Here is a 23759-nt window from a genome sequence, read left to right on the forward strand (position 1 = left end):
TTCTGGGCCCAACTCTACTGCTCTCTCATTCCTATTTTTAGATGGGGGGAATTGTGTCTTAGAACTTTGGGCTCTTTATTGAACCTTAACTATATTTATTTACTTAATACTAAGTATGTAATAAGTGGCTGACCATTAATCTCCAGCTACTGGAGATTAATCATTAAAGCAAATGAGGTTGCTGTTCTCCTGGAGCTTAGTCTGCAAGGCCAGACCCATAGTCAATAAATAAAATAAGGTATAGGCATAAATACTATGAGGAAATATAGCAGATTGATATGAGAGTCTAGTCAGGTTATGAGTGTTTGGGAGAGAGAAATAGGAAAGCAAAACCGCTGTTGTTACTTGCCATGATACCTGGATGAGGAATCAATTAGTAAAGAGCCAGAGGGAGTGAGCCTGTAGGCAGAAGCAGCAGCAAATACAGAGGCCTTTTGGTCGGGATGAAGTTGGCTTATTTGGCTGAAGTGTATTGTTGAGAGTTTTGCTTTGGTAAAAGCTGAGATCCAAAATAAGGCAGGGGCCAGATTGTTTATGACTTTTAAGTCATATTAATAAGTTTAGATTTTCTCCTAACCACAATATGAAGTTAATGGAGGTAAAAGATAAAGGTGACTTGGGCTAGAGTGGTGCTAGTGGAGAAAAATGATTAAAATTGGTTTATATTTTAGAGGTAGAGCTGCTGGAATTTGCTGATTACATATGGGGCGGCAGGTGAAGGAAAAAGAAAATCGGAGCACTGATGCCCAGGTTTTCGTATACCTTAGAGAAATAGAGAAACCTGGAGGAGTAAGAGGTCATATGCATGTGCATGGGCAAGTGAGGGAGTGTAGAGAAAAGAGTTATATTTTGGACAGCCTACCTTCAAAGTGTGTACTCTACTGTCTATGCAGGTGGAGATGTTAAGTTGGGAGTTGAACCTCTGGGAAGAGCTTAGGGCTGGAAAGAAGTATTTGGGAAGCAACATATGGATGATATCTACAGTTATGGACTGACTAGGCTGAGTAGCCAGAGAAGCCTTGACATTGGACCAAGGACTGGTGTTCTCTATCGTGTAGAGGTCAGATGAAGGGGAGAATCTGCAACCTGAGAGATAAGAAAAACACAAGAGGGAGGCTTTGTGGAAATCAGAAGAATGTGTTTCAGGAAGAAAGAATGGTAGCTTTTTCCAGTAACGCTGAGAGGTGAAGTGAGTAGGGTAGAGAAGTGACTGGTGGTTTTGGTCAGTGGTGACCATGAAGGATAATTTCAGCAGAACAGCAGGGTGGTTAGGTTGAGTGGGTTAGATATGGACAGAGAAGCAAGGAAGAAGTGATAGGGAATGCTGACAACTTTTCAAGAAGTTTTTGTTCCCTATGAAAGTGAGAGGAGGAGTTAATGGAGGTGTTTTTATTTGCGGTGGTTGTGTATCTCTTTGTGTTTAATAATTACTAGACTTTGTATACTTTAGAATTCAGTAGAATGAGAGAAATTTTTGAAGGAAAGAAGGTATCATTGCAGGTGCAGTGTCCTCCAGAAGGGTGAGGGTTCTCAAAGACAAATGTTTGGGTGTAATAGGAGTATGGGCACTTCGGAGGAAAGAAGGTCTAGAATTTGGATACAAATGGAAGCAGGTTTTAGATTTAGTAGTAGGTTGAGTGAGCTCCTGGCTTGGCGATGCAAATTATTTTGGAGACTTCTAAGTCAGTATTTCTCAGTCATGGACATTTTTGCCTTGGATAATTCTTTGTTATGGGGGCCTGCCCTGAGAACTGTAGGTATTTAGTGGCATCCTTGACCTCTTACCTCCTAGATCCCTGTAGGATACTGACTCTGCCCACCATGTCTCTGGACATTGTCAAATGCCCATGCGGTTCAAAATGACTCCTGAATGAGAACCACTGTTCTAAGGTGAAGTTGTCAGGTAAAAGTGAGGAGAATCATGTGGGAGTTTTGGGTTATGCAGCAGGTTTCAAAAGTGAACTTGAATAATGGGGAATGGAATTTACATATGCCACCAATTACGTTTTTGTTCTTTGGAATTCATATCCTTGTCTTCTGAAATATTCTTCTTTAATATTCTTTATTTAGTTCTTGATTGTCTCACATTCCTTTTTGTCCTAAATGACTCTGAAGTTCCTTTTAGTTTCTACTTTGAGAGGCAATAGTTTATAAAACATATTAAGGTCATAGTGGTTCCCAAAATTAGAAGGAAAGTTTTACAAACTAAGCTCCCTTGACAATACATCAAGTATCCTGGAGGCAAGAAAGTATGTAAAAGCCAAATACACTAATAGTACTTGAGTGATGTTGTATATTTTACACATATTTGTAGCTTTAAAATAGTAACAGCAATACTCTTGTTGCCACAAGAACTGGTTAGGCAAGAGATCCTTATAGAGTAAAAGATGCTAAATTTTAGTGATTCTTTTGCTTCAAGTTAACCTTCAGACTTTCTATTTTTAATATATATTTTTTGAGATTGGGATTTTGTGCAATTTTAAACTAATTTTTAAGTGATTCTCAGTGGAGACATTACTACCTCTTGGGGCTGTCTTGGAAACTGATGAGAAGTTTGCATAACATGTAAAAAGAAGTAAAAAGAGATAGTCATCATTATTCCCTGGCCCATTGATATATTGTTCTTAATTTACTCATCTTCAAAATCCTTTTAGGCCAGGCATGGTGGCTCGCACCTATAAACCTGGAGGCTGAGGCAGGCAGATCACTTGAGCCCAGGAGTTCAAGAACAGCCTGGGCAATGTGGTGAAACCTGGTCTCTACAAAAAATACAAAAATTAGCTGGACATGGTGGCATGCATCTATGGTCCCAGCTGCTCAGAAGCCTGAAGAGGGGAGGATCACCTGAGCCCGGGAAGGTCTAGGCTGCAGTGAGCCATGATCATGCCACTGCACTGCAGCCTGGGTGACAGAGTGAGACCCTGTCTCAAAAACAAAACAAAACAAACAAAGTTTATAAAAATCCTTTTAAACTTCTCTTTGGATATAGAAGTAATCTCTGAAGAAGCACAGCTCTTAGGAATTGAAGCTTTGATTATGTACATATTCATTTGAATAATTGAATCATTGATGAAAAAATTTTCAGTCATTGCGTAGAATTCTCCCCAGTGCTCTCCCATTCTATGTAGTAAGCACTACTTACATTTTCTTTTCATTTATTTTTTATAATATCTTTGAGTATTTTCTTTCATTACATTTTTTTTAGACAAAGATTATATGTGTTAAAACTTTTGGTTGTGATTTGTTTTGTTGACCCCTACTCAAAAGAACTTCATGGATATCTATCTGTGCTAGTTTCTGTAGGTCCCATTGTTTTTAACGTCAACATGTTATTCTATGTTATGCATGTACAGTAGTAAATTTTACTATTTCTACTCTGGCATTTAGATTGTCTCCAGTTTCATTTTTCTTTTAAAAATATTTTAAACTATCCTACACTGAATATTGTTGGGTAAAGGACTCTTGGGAAAAACCAATAAATGTTACTTGGTACAGGCTCTAATTTGCCCTGACAAGGGTCAATAAGTGCTCAGGTTCTTATGTAACTTGACGGAAACTCTCCCAAAGTGCAGATGCTTTAGTAGAGGTGTATAACCTCCCAGTCTCCTCTCTCTCCTCTCTCTCCCTCTCTCTCTCTCCCCCCCTCCCCCTCCCTTTTTCTTGAGACACAGTATCGCGCTGTTGCTCAGGCTGGACTGTAGTGGCATGATCTTGGCTGGCTGCAGCCTCTGCCTCCCAGGTGAAAGCAATTCTCATTCCTCAGCTTCCCAAGAAGCTGGGATTACAGGTGTGTGCCACCACGCATGGTCTCAAACTCCTGACCTCAAGCAATTCCTCAGTCTCCTAGAGTGCTGAGATTACAGACATGAGCCACTGCACCTGGCCTCTTCTCTCTTCTTATATGGCAAGAAGAATGGTCTTGCAGGTAGAATGAATACCTTGGACTTGGATGCCAAGTAATATGAGCTGAGTAGGTACAAGTTGTTCACTGAGTGCTAGGACATACCAATTGCTGAACACCTGGAGATTTTGGGTCTCTCAGTCCTTTGAATAATGGAATTTGGTACAGCTCCTCCTGTGTGGGAAAGGAAGGGCCCATTTGGGCTAGCTTATAGCTTTGTAAGAGATCCTGAGGTAATTTGTTGGACAAGTAGTATTGTCCAATGAATAAAATATCTATGTGCTAATATCCATCCTAATTTGTATGAATATTTTTAGGATCAATTCAATAAAGAATGTCTACATGGTAGACTATCTTACTGTGTGGCAAATGTCTTTCCCTCCATATTTTGACACTACTGGATGTTACTGTTTTAAATTTTGCCAATAGGTAGGTGAAAGGTTATATAATAGAAGATTTTCATGTTTTATTGGTCAAGTATAGTAATTGGGGAAATTCCTCCTTGTTAGTCTTTTTCAAATTTATTTCTGGCCCTAGTCTGTTTTTTCAGACAGTCTTTAAAATCAATATGTTGATATTCGCTACCTCCTAGCACAATGGGATGTCGATTGATGATATTGATGATTTTTTTTTTAATATTCTATGATTTATTTTTATTTTTTTATAAAGACGGTGTTTCACCATGTTGGTCAGGCTGGTCTTAAACTCCTGACCTCAGGTGATCTGCCCGCCTTGGCCTCCAAAGTGCTTGGATTACAGGCCTGAGCCACTATACCCGGCCTATTTTAATTTTATTTTTTACTTTTTTGAGATGGAGTCTTGCTGTGTCATCCAGGCTGGGGTGCAGTGGTGTGATCTTGGCTCACTGCAACCTTCGCCTCCCAGGTTTAAATAATTCTCCTGCCTCAGCCTCCCAAGTAGCTGGAATTACAGGCATGCATCACCATGTCCGCCTAATTTTTTGTATTTTTAGTGAAGACGGGGTTTCACCATGTTTGCCAGGCTGGTATTAAATTCTTTTTCTATTTGACGTATTAAGAGTTTGTTACTATTCCTAATTACTATTGGGAACATATTGTTCTTATTGTGCTTTGGGTATCAAGGGTTTGCCTTTGTAGAAGTAAGTTTGGATTTTCTACATTTTTTTTATCTTGTAGGCATTTATCAGCAAGAAATTTGTAGCTATTTATTGCCAGAGGTCCTTATGGGCAACAAAGGAGAAAAGAAAAGAAAAATCATAAATTATCTTAAGATATCCTTTTTTAAGAGTACTTGTAGAATGTTGACATTGACTTGAGCCCTTAAAGTGTTTATAAAAAATTGACCTGGATTCTAAATTGTGCTTTTCTACTTAATAGAGTGGTAAGTCCTTTAGACCCTCCAGGTGTAATTTTTCACATGCACAGAATTTAGGGTGTAGGTTAAAATACTTAACATTGTACCTCAGTTCTGACACAGTAGTGTATAGATTTTTTTTCTATTGGGAAAGATTAATCTGAATTATATTTTCTGTGTTTAGTAATTTGAACAACACTTGTATGGGATGAATGCAAGGATTAGACTGATTTTTCATGTAGGTTTTTTAAAAAAAATGTATAATATGCTCAAGTATGTTCTTTTTAAAGTACAAATCAGGTTTGTTACTCTCTGCATAAAATTCATCACTATTTTTCATTGCTCTTAGGACAAAGTCCAAAATACTCAGCATGACTCACAAGTCTCTGTCATATATGTCCTTCTCCTCCCCCTCTCCACCTGCCTTCTCTTAACCTTTCCAAAAACTCAGTTGAGTCTGTTTTAGCTTCTTGAAGTATTTTTCAAATGTTCTATGTTCTTTTCTCCCCTCTTTCCTTCCTACTGTTTTCTCTGTTTCCCTGAGATCATTCTCCCTCCTTTCAGACCTCAGTTTAGTCATTTTTGAGAAGCCCTTCCTGATTTTCAGTCTGAGTTAGGTGCCTTTTGTCTTTGTGTTTTCCCAGAACTGTGTTGTCTTGTCTCAGCATTTACATGTTGAAATTGTCTATTGTCTGTCTCTCAGTTATTGAAGACATAGATTGTTTTTATTTGAGTGGATAGATTTTGGAAGTGGTATTTAGTCATATTAAAACCTAACTCTAATTGTTAGGCAAATGTATGTTTCATTAATATTTCTGTTGTTTCCTTTATTCTAGGACTGGGCTAATGCTAATGTCAGCAGACAGATTGAGGACACTGTATTATATGGATACTATAGTAAGTATCTTTCAGTTTCTTTTCCTATTTGAGCTTCTAACCAAAATACTACTTGATGAGTGGAAAACCCCAGGTTCTTCCTCTCCAGTTGAATTAGGAAAAACGACACAGACAGGCGTGGAGTTGTTTTAAGGAGCAGGGAGTTTAATAGGCAAGAAAGAAGGGGGGAGAAAGAAAGAAGAAGCTCCCCTGTACAGAGACAGAGGGAGGGGACTCCAAAGCCAAGGGAGGGAACCCCACCTGCCATGGATACCAGCCAGGTAAATGAAGAGGGTGGAGGGAGGTGGTTTGATTTGCATAGGGCTTGGGGGATTGGCTTGACCAGGCATGTCGTTCATGTAGCCTACAAAATAAAAACTGGCCCTCCCACTGTAGCTTTTTAATATGCAAATACAGGGTGCCATGATGTGCTAAACAGGTGAGGACATGTGGGGGCAGCCATGTTGCCAGGAACATGTGGGGCAAGGGCAAGAAGAAGAGGGCAGGAATCACCATGTTTGGGTGGACCCAGTTTCTAATGGCCCACATTTGCATATCAAAGGTTGCCAGCTTGGCTCTTTTCTGTTGTTGTTTAAAAATAATTTTTTTTATTATACTTTAAGTTCTTGGGTACATGTGCAGAACATGCAGGTTTGTTACATAAGTGTACATATGCCATGGTGGTTTGCTGCATCCATTACCCCGCCATCTGCATTAGGTATTTCTCCTAATGCTGTCCCTCCCCTAACCCCTGCCCCCTGCTTTCCCCCCAGCCCTCCACCCACTGACAGGCCCCTGTGTGTGATGTTCCCCTCTCTGTGTCCAGGTGTTCTCATTGTTCAACACCCACTTATGAGTGAGAACATGCGGTGTTCGGTTTTCTGTTCTTGTGTCAGTTTGCTGAGAATGATGGTTTCCAGCTTTATCTATGTCCCTGCAAAGGATACGAACTCATCCATTTTTGTGATTGCATAGTATTCCATGGTGTATATGTGCCACATTTTCTTTATCCAGTCTTCATTGATGGGAATTTGGGTTGGTTCTAAGTCTTTGCTATTGTGAACAGTGCTGCAATAAACATACATGTGCTTGTGTCTTTGTAATAGAATGATTTATAATCCTTTGGGTATATATTGAGTAATGGGATTGCTGGGTCAAATGGTATTTCTATTTCCAGATCCTTGAAGAATCACCACACTGTCTTCCACGATGGTTGAACTAATTTATACTCTCGCCATAGTGTAAAAGCATTCCTATTTCTTGTAAGAGCTGGGGCTTTACAAGAAAATTTCCCAGAGATGCTTTAAAAAATGAAAACTTCCCAAGGACCCCTCTTCCTCTCTATCTGCCTACAGTAATTTCTTAATATCTCCTATGACAATATAAAGCTACATATAAACTTTTAATTTGGAAACCACCTATGAGATTTCTGTTTTCTACCTCAGGAATAAATAATATGTATGTATTCATTCTCAAAATCCTGAAACTTCTTTAGCCTACTTTGCTTCATTTAGATTCACTTGTAAGACTTCTTTGTGGTGGTTTAGTCAAGTTACTTTAAATCTTACCTCTCCTTTTATCATTACCAATTTCCCACTCTTGTTCTCTTGATTTTAAATTTCAATTTTCTAAAATTTTGTTTTAAGTATTGCCATTAGCAGACTGCAGTCTCTGGGGAATTTGTACTACCAACTTTATTGTTCTCTATAGAGCCATTTTAATCTTGGACTTATGGTTGCTTGGCTCCTCCTCCCTCCCTCTCTTAACCATCCATCTCAGTATTAGATTATGAAAGCTTTATAATAATACAAAAGCTAAATGTTTCTGAAATTTTCTCTTTGAATAAAAATGAAACGTGTGCTTTTATAAAAAAGTATTATTGTGAGTTAGGAGAGGGATGTCATTTTTTTCAGTAATAAAGTAAGATGCTGACTAAGATTTTAGTAGGGCATTAAATTGGAAACTGAAAAAAATCTACGGAAGTTTCTGTTAATGGGATATTTTTTCAAGATTTTGATTGGATTTTAATTCAGCTGCTTTGCTCTAAATTTGCCTTTATCCTGATCTAAAATCTGTAAGCTCCGTGAAATTTTATTTCTTTGGGGTAGATTTTAGAAAGATTTTATGAGATTTCAAAATAGAATTTAATATTTCTGATGAATATATTAAATATAAAATACAATTTTGACTTAAGTTAAAATTTTTGAAATGGCACTATATTAAGTAAAATGTTGCCTTTTTAGTATAAATAAAATATAAATTACTTATTTAGGGCAGAGGTCGTGTCACCTGTGTAACACTGAAGTGTAGTTATTCTGTAGAACATGTGATGAGATAAGCCAATTTATATTTTAGTGAAGTCAAGGTCTATGAACTGTGTCTTATCATTGAACCTAGAGACCATTGGACTAATCATTTGTAACTAAGTTCACAAAAGCCTTGTAAACTGGAATGTTAATTAATGCAGCCATTTACAGTTTGTTCCATGGAGAGAATTCAGCCTACAGAAGAGAATTTTAGGGAGTATTTTTCTCAGTCCTCCCAAAGATAGTGTGTCCTCAGTTTACTCCAGGATAATGTGCCCGTAGTATCATTTTAAATGCCTGGGAGATAAGTTAATCATTACAAACAGTAGATGTTTTGGGACTTGGCTTCATTTTCTGTAGAACTTAAATTATAGTGAGAAATATTGCTTTGAACAGGATAGTTGAGACACTGATCTAGGGGAAAAATTGTTTAAAAAGCCAAATTATGAATTGAAAAATTTGTTTATGACCATGGAGTCAAAACAAGAAACTTTAATTGAATATGAATGGTTATTGTTATAATATTAGTCATCTCCATCTCAGCTATGGCTAATACCTTTGGCTCTGACCCAGTGGTGACCTACAGCTAAGAGCCTGAAAGGATTGCACAGCTTCAAAGGTAGTTACTATCCAGAAGTTCACCTGTTTCTTTTGAAATGCTAGATACTGTCTAACTGCCCTACTAGGACACATCTAATAGGTCTTCTGGATTTTGAGGACTATACAGAGTTCATATCAAAAGCATAGTTTTTAATTCATCTCTTACATCAGATGCTAAGTTCATCTAATCCTTCCTATTCCCCCTAACATATGAACACATTTTCATTATGTAACCTTGCCAGGCACTGTGTAAGACTTTTACATTCAACATCTTACTTAGTTTTCATGAATGCCCTCTCCCTCTTTCTTTTGTATTTTCTACCATTCACAGATGAAGAAATTGATGGGAGAGATGTTGAAGATCACTTTGTTAGTGAGTGATATAGCTCAAAGTGGTTCTTATTTCCACATCTGGAGCTTCTTACTGTTAAGTGAGCTGCCTTTGGATAAATGGTACTGGGGATATTACCTATAAGAATGATTAGCAGGACTGAACTCCCAAGGGCGGCTTCAGAAATCTGAAGGCCCTTTGTGTGTGTGTGTCTCTCTCTCTGTGTGTGTGTGTGTCTCTGTGTGTGTGTGTGTGTGTATATGTGTGTGTGTGTGTGTGTGTGTGACAGAGTCTTGCTGTGTTGTATAGGCTGGAATGCAGTGATGCAGTCTCAGCTCACTGCAACCTCCACTGCCCAGGTTCAAGCGATTCTCCTGCCTCAGCCTCTGTAGTAGCTGAAATTACAGGTACACGCCATCATGCCTGGCTAATTTTTGTATTTTAAGTAGAGATGGGGCTCACCATGTTGACCAGGCTGGTCTCGAACTCCTGACCTCAGGTGATCTTCCTGCCTTGGCCTCCCAAAGTGCTGGGATTACCAGCTTGAGCCACCCACTGTGTTTACCCTCACCCTGTTTTTGTTTTTTTTTTTTTTTTAAAGATGGATTCTCCCTCTGTTGCCCAGGCTGAGCGACAGCTCACTGCAGCCTTCACTTCCTGGGTTCAAGTGATTCTCCTGCCTCAGGCTCCTGAGTATCTGGAATTATAAGTGTTCACCACCACACCTAGCTAATTTTTGCATTTTTAGTAGAGACCAGGTTTTGCCATGTTGATCAGGCTGGTCTCAAACTCCTGACCTCAAAGTGCTGGGATTATAGGCATGAGCCACTGAGCCTGGCCACTGGGGACCTTTTAAATAATATGGAATGCTAGATTATAGCCAGAGGGATTCTGATTTACTTTGGTGTGATAGGCAGCCTGTGAATCTATTACTAAAAAGTTAATGGTACTGATTCTGATTTTAGCACAGCCAAGTTTAGAAACCGGTGGCTTAGGTCATTGGCTTTTCATAAGCTGTCTCATGTGCATGTGCAATGAGATAGAGGTTTGGAGGATAAGGAAGCTAAGCATTGACTCCATGAGACCTACGTATGCTTTGTCATTTATGTTAGGGTTCCATGTGTGTTTTCAAAAGACAAGCTTTCTGTTAACAGATCATGTGGTAATCTCTTTTCTAGAGTATTAAGATTAATGTTTAGATGCTTAATTCATGATAATAGAGTTACTGAGGCAGGGTTTTTCCTATATGTGTCAGGTTTTTTTAGGTACCAGTTTAGGTGCTAGTTTAGATGCTAGTTGGTTTTCCATAGAAGAGAAACTGGTCAAAAGGTTTAAACTTGTAAAACTCCTAAACAAGTTTTAGTCATCTTCCTCAATGAAAATGTTTAGGAGTGTTAATTACTTTCAAATTACTGATTCAAATTTACAGTCTGACTGTCTTTTCATACTCCATTACATCCATTGGCCCATTTGCACTTTGAATGGATCTTTCATCCATTTGTCAAATGCAAAATAAGACATGCCAAATAAGACGTTTGACGTTATGCCCCATCCATTTGGAAAATATTTGTTCAGTGAATAATATAGTCTTCTGAATGTTGACACATACCATTATATGTTAAAAAAACACACATTTATTTATATCATCATTATTCTTTTTTTTTTTTTTCTATTAGATTTGCTTGGTCCAGATCTGAGTTCAAGTCCTGGATACCCTTGTTAATTTTCTGTCTCGTTGATCTGACAGATCAACTGACAGTGGAGTGCTAAAGTCTCCCACTACTGTTGTGTGGGAGTCCAAGTCTCCTTGTAGGTCGTTAAGAACTTGCTTTATGCATCTGGGTGCTCCTGTATTGAGTGTATATACGTTTAGGATAGTTTGCTCTTCTTGTTGCAGTGATCCTTTTACCATTATGTAATGCCCTTCTTTGTCTCTTTTGATCTTTTTTGGTTTAAAGCCTGTTTTATCAGAGACTAGGATTGCAATTCCTGCCCTTTTTTTACTCTCCATTTGCTTGGTAAATCTTCCTCCATCCCTTTATTTTGAGCCTATGTGTCTCCTTACGTGTGAGATGGGTTTCCTGAATGCCACACGCCAATGGTTTTGACTTTTTATCCAATTTGCCAGTCTGTGTCCTTTGATTGGGGCATTCAGCCCATCTGCATTTAAGGTTAATATTGTTATGTGTGAATTTGACCCTGCCATTTTGATGCTAGCTGGTTATATTGCTAGTTAGTTGATGCAGTTTCTTCATTGTTTTGATGGTCTTTACTATTTGGTACATTTTTGGAGTGGCTGGTACTGGTTGTTTTTTCTATGTTTTGTGCTTCTTTTAGGAGCTCTTGCGTGGCAGGCCTGGTGGTGACAAAGTCTCTCAGCAATTGCTTGTTCATAAAGGATTTTATTTCTCCTTCGCTTATGAAGCTTAGTGTGGCTGGATATGAAATTCTAGGTTGAAAGTTCTTTTCTTTAAGGATGTTGAATATTGGCCCCCACTCTCTTCTGCCTTGTAGGGTTTCTGCCAAGAGATCCGCTTTGAGTCTGATGGGTTTCCCTTTGTGGGTAACCCGACCTTTCTCTCTGGCTACCCTTAGCATTTTTTCCTTCATTTCAACCCTGGTGAATCTGAAGATTATGTGCCTTGGGGTTGCTCTTCTTGAGGAATATCTCTGTGGTGTTCTCTGTATTTCCTGAACTTGAATGTTGGCTGCCTTGCTAGGTTAGGGAAGCTCTCCTGGATAATATCCTGAAGAGTGTTTTCCAGCTTGGATTCTTTCTCTCTGCCACATTCAAGTACACCTGTCAAACATAGATTAGGTGTTTTCACATAATCCCGTGTTTCTTGGAGGCTTTGTTCATTTCTTTCCACTCTTTTTTCTCTAATCTTGCCTTCTCGTTTTATTTCATTGAGTTGATCTTCACTCTCTGATATCCTTTCTTCTGCTTAGTCAATTTGGCTGTTGAAACTTGTGTATGTTTTTCAAAGTTCTTATGTTGTTTTTCAGCTCCATTCTTCTCTAAGCTCTTTATTCTCATTAGCATTTCGTCTAATCTTTTTTCAACATTCTTAGTTTCTTTGCATTGAGTTAGAACATGGTCTTTTAGCTCAGAGAAATTTGTTATTACCCACCTTCTGAAGCCTGTTTCTGTCAATTCATCAGATTCATTCACCATCCAGCTTTGTTCCCTTGCTGGTGAAGAGTTGTGATCCCTTGGAGGAGGAGAGGCATTCTGGTTTTTGGTATTTTCATCCTCTTTGCTCTGGTTTCTTCCAATCTTTTTGGATTTATCTACCTGTGGTCTTTGTAGTTGGTGACTTTCCAATGAGGCCTCTGAGTGGACATCCTTTTTGTTGATGATGAAGTTATTTCTTTCTGTTTTTTAGTTTTCCTTCTAACAGTCAGGCCCCTCTACTGTAGGACTGCTGGAGGTCCATTCCAGACCTTGATTGCCTGGGGTCGCCTGCCGTGGCTGCAGAACAGTAAGGGTTGCTGCCAGTTTCTTCTTATATTATCTTAGTCCAGAAGGGTACCTGCCAGATGTCAGCCTGAGCTCTCCTTAATGAAGTGTCTCTTTGGATATATGGGGGTTGGGAGCTTCTTGAGGAGACAATCTATCCCTTATAGGACCTCAGGTGCTGAACTGGGAGCTCCGTTCTTCTGTTTAGAGCTGCTGGGCAGGTACATTTAAGTCTGCTGCAGTGGAACTCATAACCGCCAGGTGTTCTGGGTTTTTTCCCAGGTGTTCTGTCCTCGGAAGGTGGGATTTTGTTTATGTTTCTGACATGCTGCTGCCTTTTTTCAGAGCTGCCCTGCCCAGCAAGGAGGTAGTCTAGTCTCAGTCTGCCAGCAGAGGCATTGCTGAACTGCCATGGGCTCTGCCCAGCTGCTGTATGAACTTCCTTGCAGTTTTGTTTATAGGGGTATAGTTAGAACTGCTTTGGTAATGCTGGTCTGCCTCAGTAATGGAGGACTGCCTCAGTGATGGCGGACTGCCTAGGTAATGGTGGATGCCCTTCTCCCCACTGAGCTGGACTGTCCTGGGTCCAGCTGTGCTTGCTCTGAAACTATCAATCCAGAGCATTTCAGATTGCTGGTCTTTGTTGGGGTGGGACCCACTGAGCCAGATCACCTGGCTTCCTGTTTCAGCTCCCTTCTTTTTTCATTTGAATGGGTGGCTCTGTCTCCCAGGCATTCCAGGCACCAGTTGAAAAGGCCACCCAGATTTGTGTGAGTTTTGTGCAGAGACCTGCGGTGCCGACTGAAACAGGTGTGCTGGAAACATGTTGTGCTTTTCAACCTGGGAATCTCCTGGTGTGTGGGTGGTAAAAACTCATTTGGAAATGTGGTGATCACTCACCCTTTGCATTGTTCCCTCTGGGAACCCTACTCCAGAGCTGTTCCTATTTGGCCATTTTGGATTGGCCAAATCCAATATCACCATTATTCTTATATCACCATTATTCTAATCAGAAAAGTATATATTGAGAAGCTGTAAAGCTCACAGATAGATTCAGATGTTCCAACATTCTAATTTTCTCTTGAATACTTCAGTTTTATCATTGATAAGAAATACTGTCATTTATTTCCTTTTGAGTGACAGCCTTACTGTTCATTTTTGAGAAAGCCTGTCTAATCCTTAAGTCTGGATAACCATTGCTTATCTGTCAGTTGTTCTTTCAAGTTAAAATGTGTTCTTTGAAAAAAAGTAGCTGGTGTAGCTCACAACTGAAAGAGCATAAATGAAATTGAGATGTTGTGAGACTCAAGTACAGCATGGTTTATGTGTATTTCCTGTCACACAGAATATTGACAGGATATATATGCAAATATGGACTCTAGAATTTTTATTGCTCCAAAAGGGACTTCTGTGAATAAAAGGCTCACATCTATGTCCTTCCTGAAGAATACAATGACTGCCAGCATAATGTGAGTCTACTATTTTGATTCCTGTAAAGGGGCAGCAGTTTTATCCACTGTTGTGTTTGCACCATCAGTTTAATTGTAAACATAGTGGAAAGGTAAATAATATCTTAGTATCATTGTGCAAATAGCTTTGATGTTATGAATACCCTGAAAGGATCTCTGCAAATCCTAGGGTCTGGAAACCACATTTTTTTAGTATCTTATGTTATATTTATGGAATTTTGGGTGTTTTGTCCTGACAAGTTGACAGAAGTCAGGCTGTCTGCTGCTGCTTCTTATGAACACTTCCCACCTGTTGATTAGTTATTAACAATCCTCAGTTAACTAAAGCCATTTACAAAGTAGATACAGTTTTCTGGAGCTTGTTGGAGCATGAGAGGGTAAAGTTGGTCATTTCTGCCCTATTCTCTGTATACCTAAGGACTCTGTGATCAGGAGACTTTCTCATCTGGTGAGGTTATGCCCACCCCAGAAACTTTAAGGATTTGTACCTTTTATTTCTTTTGAATGTTTTAAGTTCTTCATCTTTATCTTCAATCTTCTTTACCTCTTTCTTTGTTTCTTTTCTCTTTTCCTTTCCTTTCCTTCCTTTCTTTTCTCCCTTCTTTCCTTCCCTCCCTCCCTCCCTCCCTCCCTCCCTCCTTCCCTCCCCCCTTCCTTCCTGTCTCTCTCTCTCTTTCTTTCTTTATCTCTTTCTCTCTTTTCTCTCTTTCTCTTTTCTCAGGGTCTCACTGTTTCCTGGGCTAGAGTGCAGTGGTGCCTGGGCTCCAGCAATCTTTCCACCTCAGCCTCTTGAAGTGTTGGGATTACAGACATAAGCCACCACACCCACACTACTGTTTTCTTTCATAAAGCTGCTCCTGTGTGACTTTCAGTTCTGAGTTCTGTTTAATTTCATATTTAAGCCTGCTATGCAGTCCTTTTATCCTTGATGTTGTCTATGATTTAGCCTTTTATCTAACTAAATTGTTTTTATTTCAAATTTATTTTTATCTTTATATTTGGGCTTTATTTCTACAACCCCTGCAGGCATGCAAAAATAAGAAGGGAGAAAAAATATTAAGTAAAAGGAAGTTTATTTAAAAGAAATTAATGGAAGGTAGAGGGTAAAAGAAAACTATCCCAAACCCTAAGCAGGAATTACTTGAGGCTGTTTTTGTTTAGCTCTTCTGTAGTTGGCCTATTAATTCCCCATGGTATTAACCTGTTTTCCTGCTTCTAATAAAAATATACCCAAGACTGGGTAATTTATAAAGAAAAAGAAGTTTAATGGACTCACAGTGCCACATGGCTGGGGAGGCTTCATAATCATGGTGGAAGGTGAAGAGGAACAAAGTCACATCTTAACATTGTGGCAGGCAAGACCATGTGCAGGGGAACTCCACTTTACATAAAACCATCAGATCTCTTGAGACTTACTAACATGAGAACTGCTTTGGAAATACCCATCCCTATGATTTCATTACCTTCCACTGGGTCCCTCCCATGACACTTGGGGATTATTATAATTCAAGATGAGATTTAGGTGGGGACACAGAGCCAAACCATATCACTCACATAGACTTTCTTCTCTTGACACTGGTTTTCAGGGTATCATTTTGTGTATAGATGTAAATTGAATCATATAGTTTATAATGTTTTGTGTTTGGCTTCTTTAGTGTGTAACATTATATTTGAAACATCTATATTGATGCAGGCAACAGTACTCTGTTGATTCTTATTGCTATATTAATATACCATGGTTTATTTATCTATGCTAGTATTGATGATCAGTGGGGTTGTTGACAATATTTGGTTGTATCATATGCAGCTTTTAGAAGATATTACATATGTACATTTAAAACATCTTTACTGCATTGTTTTCCATTGTATGGACATTCATAGTCAAAAATCCCAGTTTGTTTGATGTTTAATAAATTTTTTTTTTGCTGTTAAACAATTTGTAGTAAAAATAGGAGTCACCCAAAGTGTACACATATTTAGATGAATTAAGTTTATGGAACTAAGGGAGAATAAGATGGACTGGGAAGCTTGTAAGTTCTAGTTTCTATGCCAGACTTTTAGAGCACCTAAGAGAGTTTTTGGAAGTTTCTCTTCATTCTCTATTGATTAGGTGCTGATAATTTGTATCTGTAGTCTTGTTTGTGTATTTCGAACTTGGGTTTATTTTAGTGTGTTTTGTGCTATTAAAATGGAATACTTGAAACTTGGTAATTTGTCAGGAATAGAAATTTATTGGCTCATAGTTCTGGAGGCTGGGAAGTTCAAGATGAAGAAACTGGCAACTGGTAAGGGCCTTCTTGTTGTCATCCCGTGACAAAAGGGCAACGGAGGAGGGCACACATATCCTTTTGTAATGAATGCACTCAGATAATAATGACATTAATCGACTCATAAGCGGTCAATCTCATTACCCAAACACCTCCCATTAGGTCCTACCTCCCAAACCTACTATATTTGGTAGTGATCATGAACTTTGAGGAACATATTTAAATTGTAGCAGGATTTACAACCCCTAGAATCTAACTTGAGAAGAGCACATGAGACTTTTGAAGTCATTTGACTTCTCTGTGATTTCTCCACCTGTGAAATAGTGATAAAGTAGTAACATTCATAATGTTAGGAGTGTGAGACATGAGGTTAGTGCTAAATAAGTGTTGTTCACTGCTGTTTGTTCAAATCAGATAAAAGAACAAGACAAATTTTCTATGTTAGTGCAACGATATAAGAAAGTTAATATTGAAAGAACTGACTAGTATCTCATCAAATTTCAATTTTCTTAACAATATTATTTTGAAAACATCTCTAATAATATATTTCAGTGCTTTTCAAGACGAGATGGAAAGACTGAGACTAATTTTGAGATTTGTTTGATTCAAAATCCTTTTTATAAAATCTTGTTTTATAAGATGCAGTTGTGTCCTATCTCCTGCCCCTTTTCCCCCTTTATAAAAGAAAATATTGTTAATCATAGGGGATGTTTTCTAAGTGGTTTCTGGTTAAGTTTGCTCAAGAGATTATCTAGATAATCTCTAGAGACCTAGTAGTCTAAGAATTTGTTTCCAAATGGAAATATTAGGAAAGCAAGTGATTGCTTGGACTTATAGATAGTGTGACTTATACTTTTTATCTCTAAATGAACTGCTGATTTGTTACATTGATATCATAAACCTTCCTTCACACTCCAGATTTCGGAGATTGAGACATATGCTCTTGGTTTTTCTTTGTATATTCTTGGTTATACTTTTTGAGTTTCCTTTGCTGGTTCTTTCTCTTTTTTCTGACATTTTAAAATACTTGTATGCCCCAGGGGTTAATCTTTGAACCTGTTCTCTGTTTCAGTTAATCCTTTGGTGATTTTTATACGATTGCTCCCTTCTAAATATCACCTATATGCCCATATCCCAGTTTTGAATCTTTGTACAGACCTCTCTGGAACTTCACAATCTTATGTCCAACTGTTATAGAACTTTCTATCAAAAAATCAAATCTCAAATTTAACGTTTCTAAAGCAACTGACCTTTAATCTGTCATACAGTAGATTTTTTTCCTATAGTAGTTAGCAACTGGAAGGATAGAGTTGCTCAGGCTGATAACCTTGGAGTCATCCTTCAATCTTAATTTTTCATATTTTGTGTCAAATATGGTAGGAAATTCCCTTGTGCTTGATTTTCACAATTTGTCTAGAATCTGACCATTTCTCATTAACTTTTTTTTCTTGCTATAATCCTGTTTAAGCCACCATTGTCTCTTTTGAGGTTATTACAGGAGCATGTCTTTTCTACCCTTGTTTTATTCACAATATAGCAGTCAGAGTGATTCTGTAAAAACATGACACTTCTGTTCCTTATCTGCTCAAAACCCTGAAGTAACTTCCCATTTAATTCACAGAAAAAGATGAAGTCATTACTGGGGCCTGTAGGGCCTTATGTGATATGACTTCTTCCCCACCCCACAAACTTCTTTGTCCTCATCTACTATTTTGCTGTGCTGGGCAAACTCATGATAGCCCACAATGTTGTCCACCTCTTATATTCATGCCCTTATGTAATCCCCTCCTCTTGAAAGTGTGTGCTGGACCTAGAAATTTGCATCTACCAACAAGAACGTGGCAAAAATGATGCTGAAGGGATATCGCTTCTGAGATGAGGTAGAAGACAGTGACTTTGTCTTGCTTGTACTCTTTCCTTGGTTCTTTTTCTCTTTCTTGCTCATATTAAGCAAGCTGTCATTTTTTGTACTGCGTTATGGTGAGACCCACATAGCTAGGAACTGTTAGCGGCCTCCAGCCAACAGCTAGTGAGGAACTGAGTCCTGCCAAAAAGTATGTGAGTGAACCTGGAAGCAGGTTCTTCCCCAGTCAAGCCTAGGGATAACTGCTATATTGGCTAACATTTTGATTGCAGCCTTGGGAGAAATTCTTAGCTTGGTGATCCGGCTAAACTGTGCTCATATTCTTAACTCAGAATCTGTGATAATAAATGTTTTTTTTTAAAGCCACTAAGTTTTGAGTGGTAGTCTATTACATGGTAGTAGATAAATAATACATCTCTCCATCACTGTTTTAGTAATGTTATTAATGTTCCTTTATCCTTTCAGTTTCACTTCTACCTTAGAGTCTTTGCTTTATGTTCCCTTTGGCTAGAATGGTTTTCCTTTGGTTATTTGCTTGACTAATTTAACTCCTTTAGCCTTGAAATCATTGCTTACATGTTACCTGTGAATAAGATCTACCTGTGATCTCTGGCTCTTTATATCCTAGTCTGTTTTTTTTTTCTTTACAGCCTTTAATCACATTCTGATGCACTATATAATTTAGTTATGTCTATTGTTTGTATCCCCCTGCTAGAATTTATACTGTGCTAGGGCAAGAACCTTTATCTCTCTTGGTCCTTAATATATTTTAAGCACATAGAACAGATACTGGTGCATAGTAAGTACTCAAATATTTGTGAAATTAATGAGTTTTTTTTAATTTCTATGTAACTTAGGGCAACTCACATGAATTTCTGTCTTTGTTAATGAGAGAGAATAATGTATACTTCCATGTTGTTAAGATTGACAGAGTGGGGTGGGATTTCAGCCGTGGCCAAGTATTAAAGCTGGCAGATTCTCTCACCAGAAAACAAATACGAAGTTGGACAAAACTGAACAGAAAACAACAACTTCAGTTCTTTAACAATCAATGAAAAACATACAACAGTCTGAGAAGTGTTTATGCTTAAAAATTGCTAAGGGACAGAGGTAGTTTCTTGTATTTTAGCCTAGGGGATGTTGTGTTTCCCCACCCCTAGCTTCCATCGTGATTATTGCAGAAGATCTGCCAGGACAGGGTGGATCCAGAGAAGACCTACAGCTGTACTGCTGTGGTAGAAGGGGACTCACTCAGTTGGGTGGTGCTCACTTCTAGCTCCATTGTTTATGGAAATGACAATCTTGGAATCTTGTTAGTGGAGAGAGCCCAGGATTCTACTAGCATGGGATTGTGGTCATCATTGGGACAAGCATATGTCTGGCTGAAGCTGCATAAATGTGTACTGGAGACTGGAGCAGGCCCAACCTAGTCATGTACTCCTGGCTGCCCCAGAGGTTCTTAACATGTGTGTAGGAAACCAGAAAGGAAAAGCCAGGGCCAGTTAGCCTGAACTTTTAATACACTCTCCTACCAACATAGAGTCATTTGCAAAGGCTGGAAGTCTTACTGGCTTGAGTTGTTTGAGCAAAGTTTATTTCTGGTTATTGTCTGATTATTAAACTATATAGACACGGGGGCAATCCCTAGGAAGTCAGGCTTAAAAACAGGAATTTAAATAAATAATTTTTTTGAGCTGGGATAAAAAAATTTTTTAAAAACCTAAAAAAATAGTTTAAAATGAGTAGAGACATCAACAGTTGCACACTTTGTGGAAAACGTGTTTTACAGACTTAACCATGCCAAATAAATGAACAAAGAAATAAAAGAGGCAACCTTCAGGGGTAAAAAGCACAATACAGAGTTGCTTCAACATATTGTCTAACGTGACCAGTTTCAATAAAATTATAAAATATGCAAAGAAATAGGAAAATGTGAACAATAGTAAGGAAAACAGCAGATAGTAGAAACAATATTTCTAGATGTTAGATTTAGCAGACAAAGACTTCAAAGCAGCTATTGTAAATCAGTTGAAAGCAGCAAAGTAAGCTAAGAATGAAAGTGTGACAAATAGAGATATTAAAAAATGAGATCGAAATGATTTTAAAAACAACAAAATGAAAATTCTGAGATTGAAGAATATAGTAACTGATGTGAAAAATTTACTAGAGGGTCTTACCATAGGTTTGACATGACAGAAGAAAGAATCAGTGAATTTCAAAGTAGATAATCTAATCTCAAGTTCAGAGAGAAAAGAAGATTAAAGAGAAATCAACAGAGCCACAGAGATCTGTGGATCAGCATCAAGTTTACCTATGTATGTGTGATGGGATCTCAGAATGAAACGATAAAGAAGGGGACAGGAAAAGAAATTTGAAGAAATTATGACCAAAACCAAATCTCTCTATCCAAGAAGCTCAGTGAATCCCAAGTAGGAGAAACAGAGATACAGACCTGGACAAATCATTGTCAAGTTATTAAAAGCTGAAGACAGAGAAAATTTTAAAAGTAGCCAAAATATCACATGATACCATCTTTATGATTAATGACTAACTTCTGATGTGAAATAGTAGACACCAGAGAGCACTAAAATGAAAAGAAAAAAAAAAAAAAAAAAGATTTCTGTATCTTCTAAAATCCTCTAAAAATGAAGGTAGAATAGGATATTCCAAGATAAAACCTGAGAAAATTCTCTGCAAGAAGACCTATCTTACAAGAATGTGAAAGGAAGTCTTTAAGGAGGAAAGGAAATGACACTAGGCAGTAAATGAAATTCATAGGAAGAAAGAAATCAGAAATTATTTTAATATAAATGGTTAATGTTTAATATAAAGACACTGTTTTTCTCCTTTTCTTGCCTTTGTAAAAGATTGTATAAAGCAATAATTATAACACTATAAATGATGGGTTTAGGGTTTATAGTGTATAGATATAACACATATCTGTGAGAATGGCACAAAGAAAAAAGAGAAGGAATTAGAGCTATTTTGGAGCAAGTTTTTAAAAAGATATATTTTGCCTGTATTGTCTGAATATTAATTGAAGGTAACTTGTGATAAATTAAGGTATGTAGTGTAATTCCTATAACCACCACTAAGAAAATGAATCCAAAATATACTTATTTTATATACCTACAAACAAATATCTATAAAATAAGACAGGAATTAGTAATCTAGAAAATAACTTTCAATACAAAATAAGGTAGTAAAGGAGAAGCTTGGAACAACAAAAAAGACATAATAAAATTTAATATGGCAAATGTAATTACAGACATATCAACAATTGTTATATGTAAATGGTCTAAATACCCCCAATCAAATGAGGCTGTCATAGTGGATCAACAAATGAAGATTCATCAATGTGTTGTCTGTAAGAAAAACACCTTAGATTTAGGGACACAAATAGTAAAAGACTAAAGAAAAGGTTAGAAAAAGATGTCATATAATTAGTAACTCTTTGACAGCTGAAATGACTATATTAATATCAAAATCGACTTTAACACAAACAGGAACATTTTATAATCATACAATGGTTAATAATTAAAATGACAGAAAGTTTATAATTGTGTATACACCTATTAACAGCTTTAAAATACACAAATTCAAAATGGACAGAATTGATAGGAGAAATAGATAACTCAACAACATTAGTTGGAAATTTGAGTAACCAACTCTTTATTGGTTAGGAAATAATTGTTTATTGATAGAACAATTAAAAAAATCAGTGAGGGTTAAGAAGATGTAAACAACAATATTGATGAACTTACAAATATAGAAAATTGTATGCCAATGGATGCAGAACACAATTCACTTTAAGTACACATGGAATGTTCTTCAGTGCAGACTATATCATCGGTTATAAAATAATTATCAGTCAATTTAAAAGTATTAAAATCATACAGAATGCATTTTCCAATCATAATATAATCAAATTAGAAACCAGCAATGGAAAGAAATCTTGACAATCCACAAGTAATTGGCATTTAAACTACATACTTCTAAATAACCCATGGATCAAGATGAAATCACAAGGTAGATTGAAGAAGGTTTTGAACAGAATGAAAATAAAAATGTAACATATCAAAATTTATGGGATATAGCTCAAGCAGAGATTAGAGGGTAATTTGCAGGTTTAAACTCCTCTGTTAAAGAATTCTCAAGTGCCTAAACTTCTACCTTAGGAAAACAGAGAAAGAAGAGCAACTGAACTTTAAACAAGCAAAAGAAAAATAAAGGTCAGAGGAGACACCAGTGAAATAGAAAACAGAAAAACAATAGCAAAAATTCAAACTAAAGTAGGTTCTTTGAAGAAAATAAAAATCAGCAAATCTTTAGCTAGACTTAGGACATCAGGGAAAGGGGAAAGAGAGAGAAAAAGGATATAAATTATCAAAATAAGGAATGAAAGAAGTGGCATTATCAACTTTGCTGAAATTAAAAGGGTTACAAAGGAATATTATGAGTAACTTTATACCAACAAATTAGATGAAGTGGATACATTCCTAGACAATTTTCTAATTGAATCAACTATAAACGATTTAAGAAGAAATAGCACTACAGCAAGTATAGAAGTTGAATTAGTTATTTTAAATATTCCCACAAAGAGAACCCCATACCTAGATTTCTTTGCATAAGAAATATGTGAAGAATTTCACATATGTATTTAAGAAATTATACCAATTATATTATGTATTTAAGTAAGAAATTGTACCAATTTCTATTTATGTATTATAAATAGAAATTATACCAATTCTTCATAAACCTTTTTAGGAAATAGAGGATGAAGGAACACTTCCCAACTCAATTGAGTCCATTATTTCCTTCATACCAACATTATGTTAAGATATCACAAGAAAAGGAAACTGTGAACGAATATCCCTCCTGAATGTAAACATAGAATTCTTAAAATTTTAGGAAACTGAATCCTGCATCATATAGAAAGAATTATATACTATGACAAAAGTAAATTCATCTCAGAAAAGTAAGATTGCTTTAATAACCAGAAATTAATTTACCTAACATACATGTTAATATGCATAGGACAGAAATAATGATGATCTCAGTAGATGCAAAAAAAATTCCAGTATCTATCATCAATTAAAAATTATCAGCAAAGTAGTTACAGAGGGGATCTTCCGCAACCTGACAAAGGACATCTGTGAAAAACCTACAGCTACGTTATATACTTAGTGGTGAAAGACTGAATAGTTTTCTTCTAAGATTAGGTAGAAGACAAGTATGTCTGCTCTCAGCACTTCTATTTAACATTGTACTGGTGAATCTAGCCAGTTTAATAAGTCTAAATAAATAAATAAATATACATAATTAAATGAATAAATTTACTTAAGTCTAA

General features: G+C 37.1%; 1 protein-coding gene across 5 annotated transcripts in view; it reads left to right on the forward strand.

Moving 5' to 3' along the window:
* LMBRD1 (LMBR1 domain containing 1) overlaps positions 1-23759 on the forward strand; it is a 122304-nt gene that overhangs the window by 11104 nt on the left and 87441 nt on the right. For 3 of the 5 annotated variants that reach the window (XM_037746042.1, XM_017549432.1, XM_037746044.1), the window contains exon 3: positions 6073-6133. In XM_037746042.1, the coding sequence (XP_037601970.1) occupies positions 6073-6133 (61 nt within the window). Of the gene's footprint in view, positions 1-6072; positions 6134-9349; positions 9450-23759 lie in introns of all 5 variants that reach the window. The other 2 variants (XM_017549433.2, XM_037746043.1) reach the window with 1 other exon arrangement.

This window comes from Cebus imitator, unplaced genomic scaffold (genome assembly GCF_001604975.1).
Source record: "Cebus imitator isolate Cc_AM_T3 unplaced genomic scaffold, Cebus_imitator-1.0 Scaffold218, whole genome shotgun sequence".
Taxonomy (NCBI): domain Eukaryota; kingdom Metazoa; phylum Chordata; class Mammalia; order Primates; family Cebidae; genus Cebus; species Cebus imitator.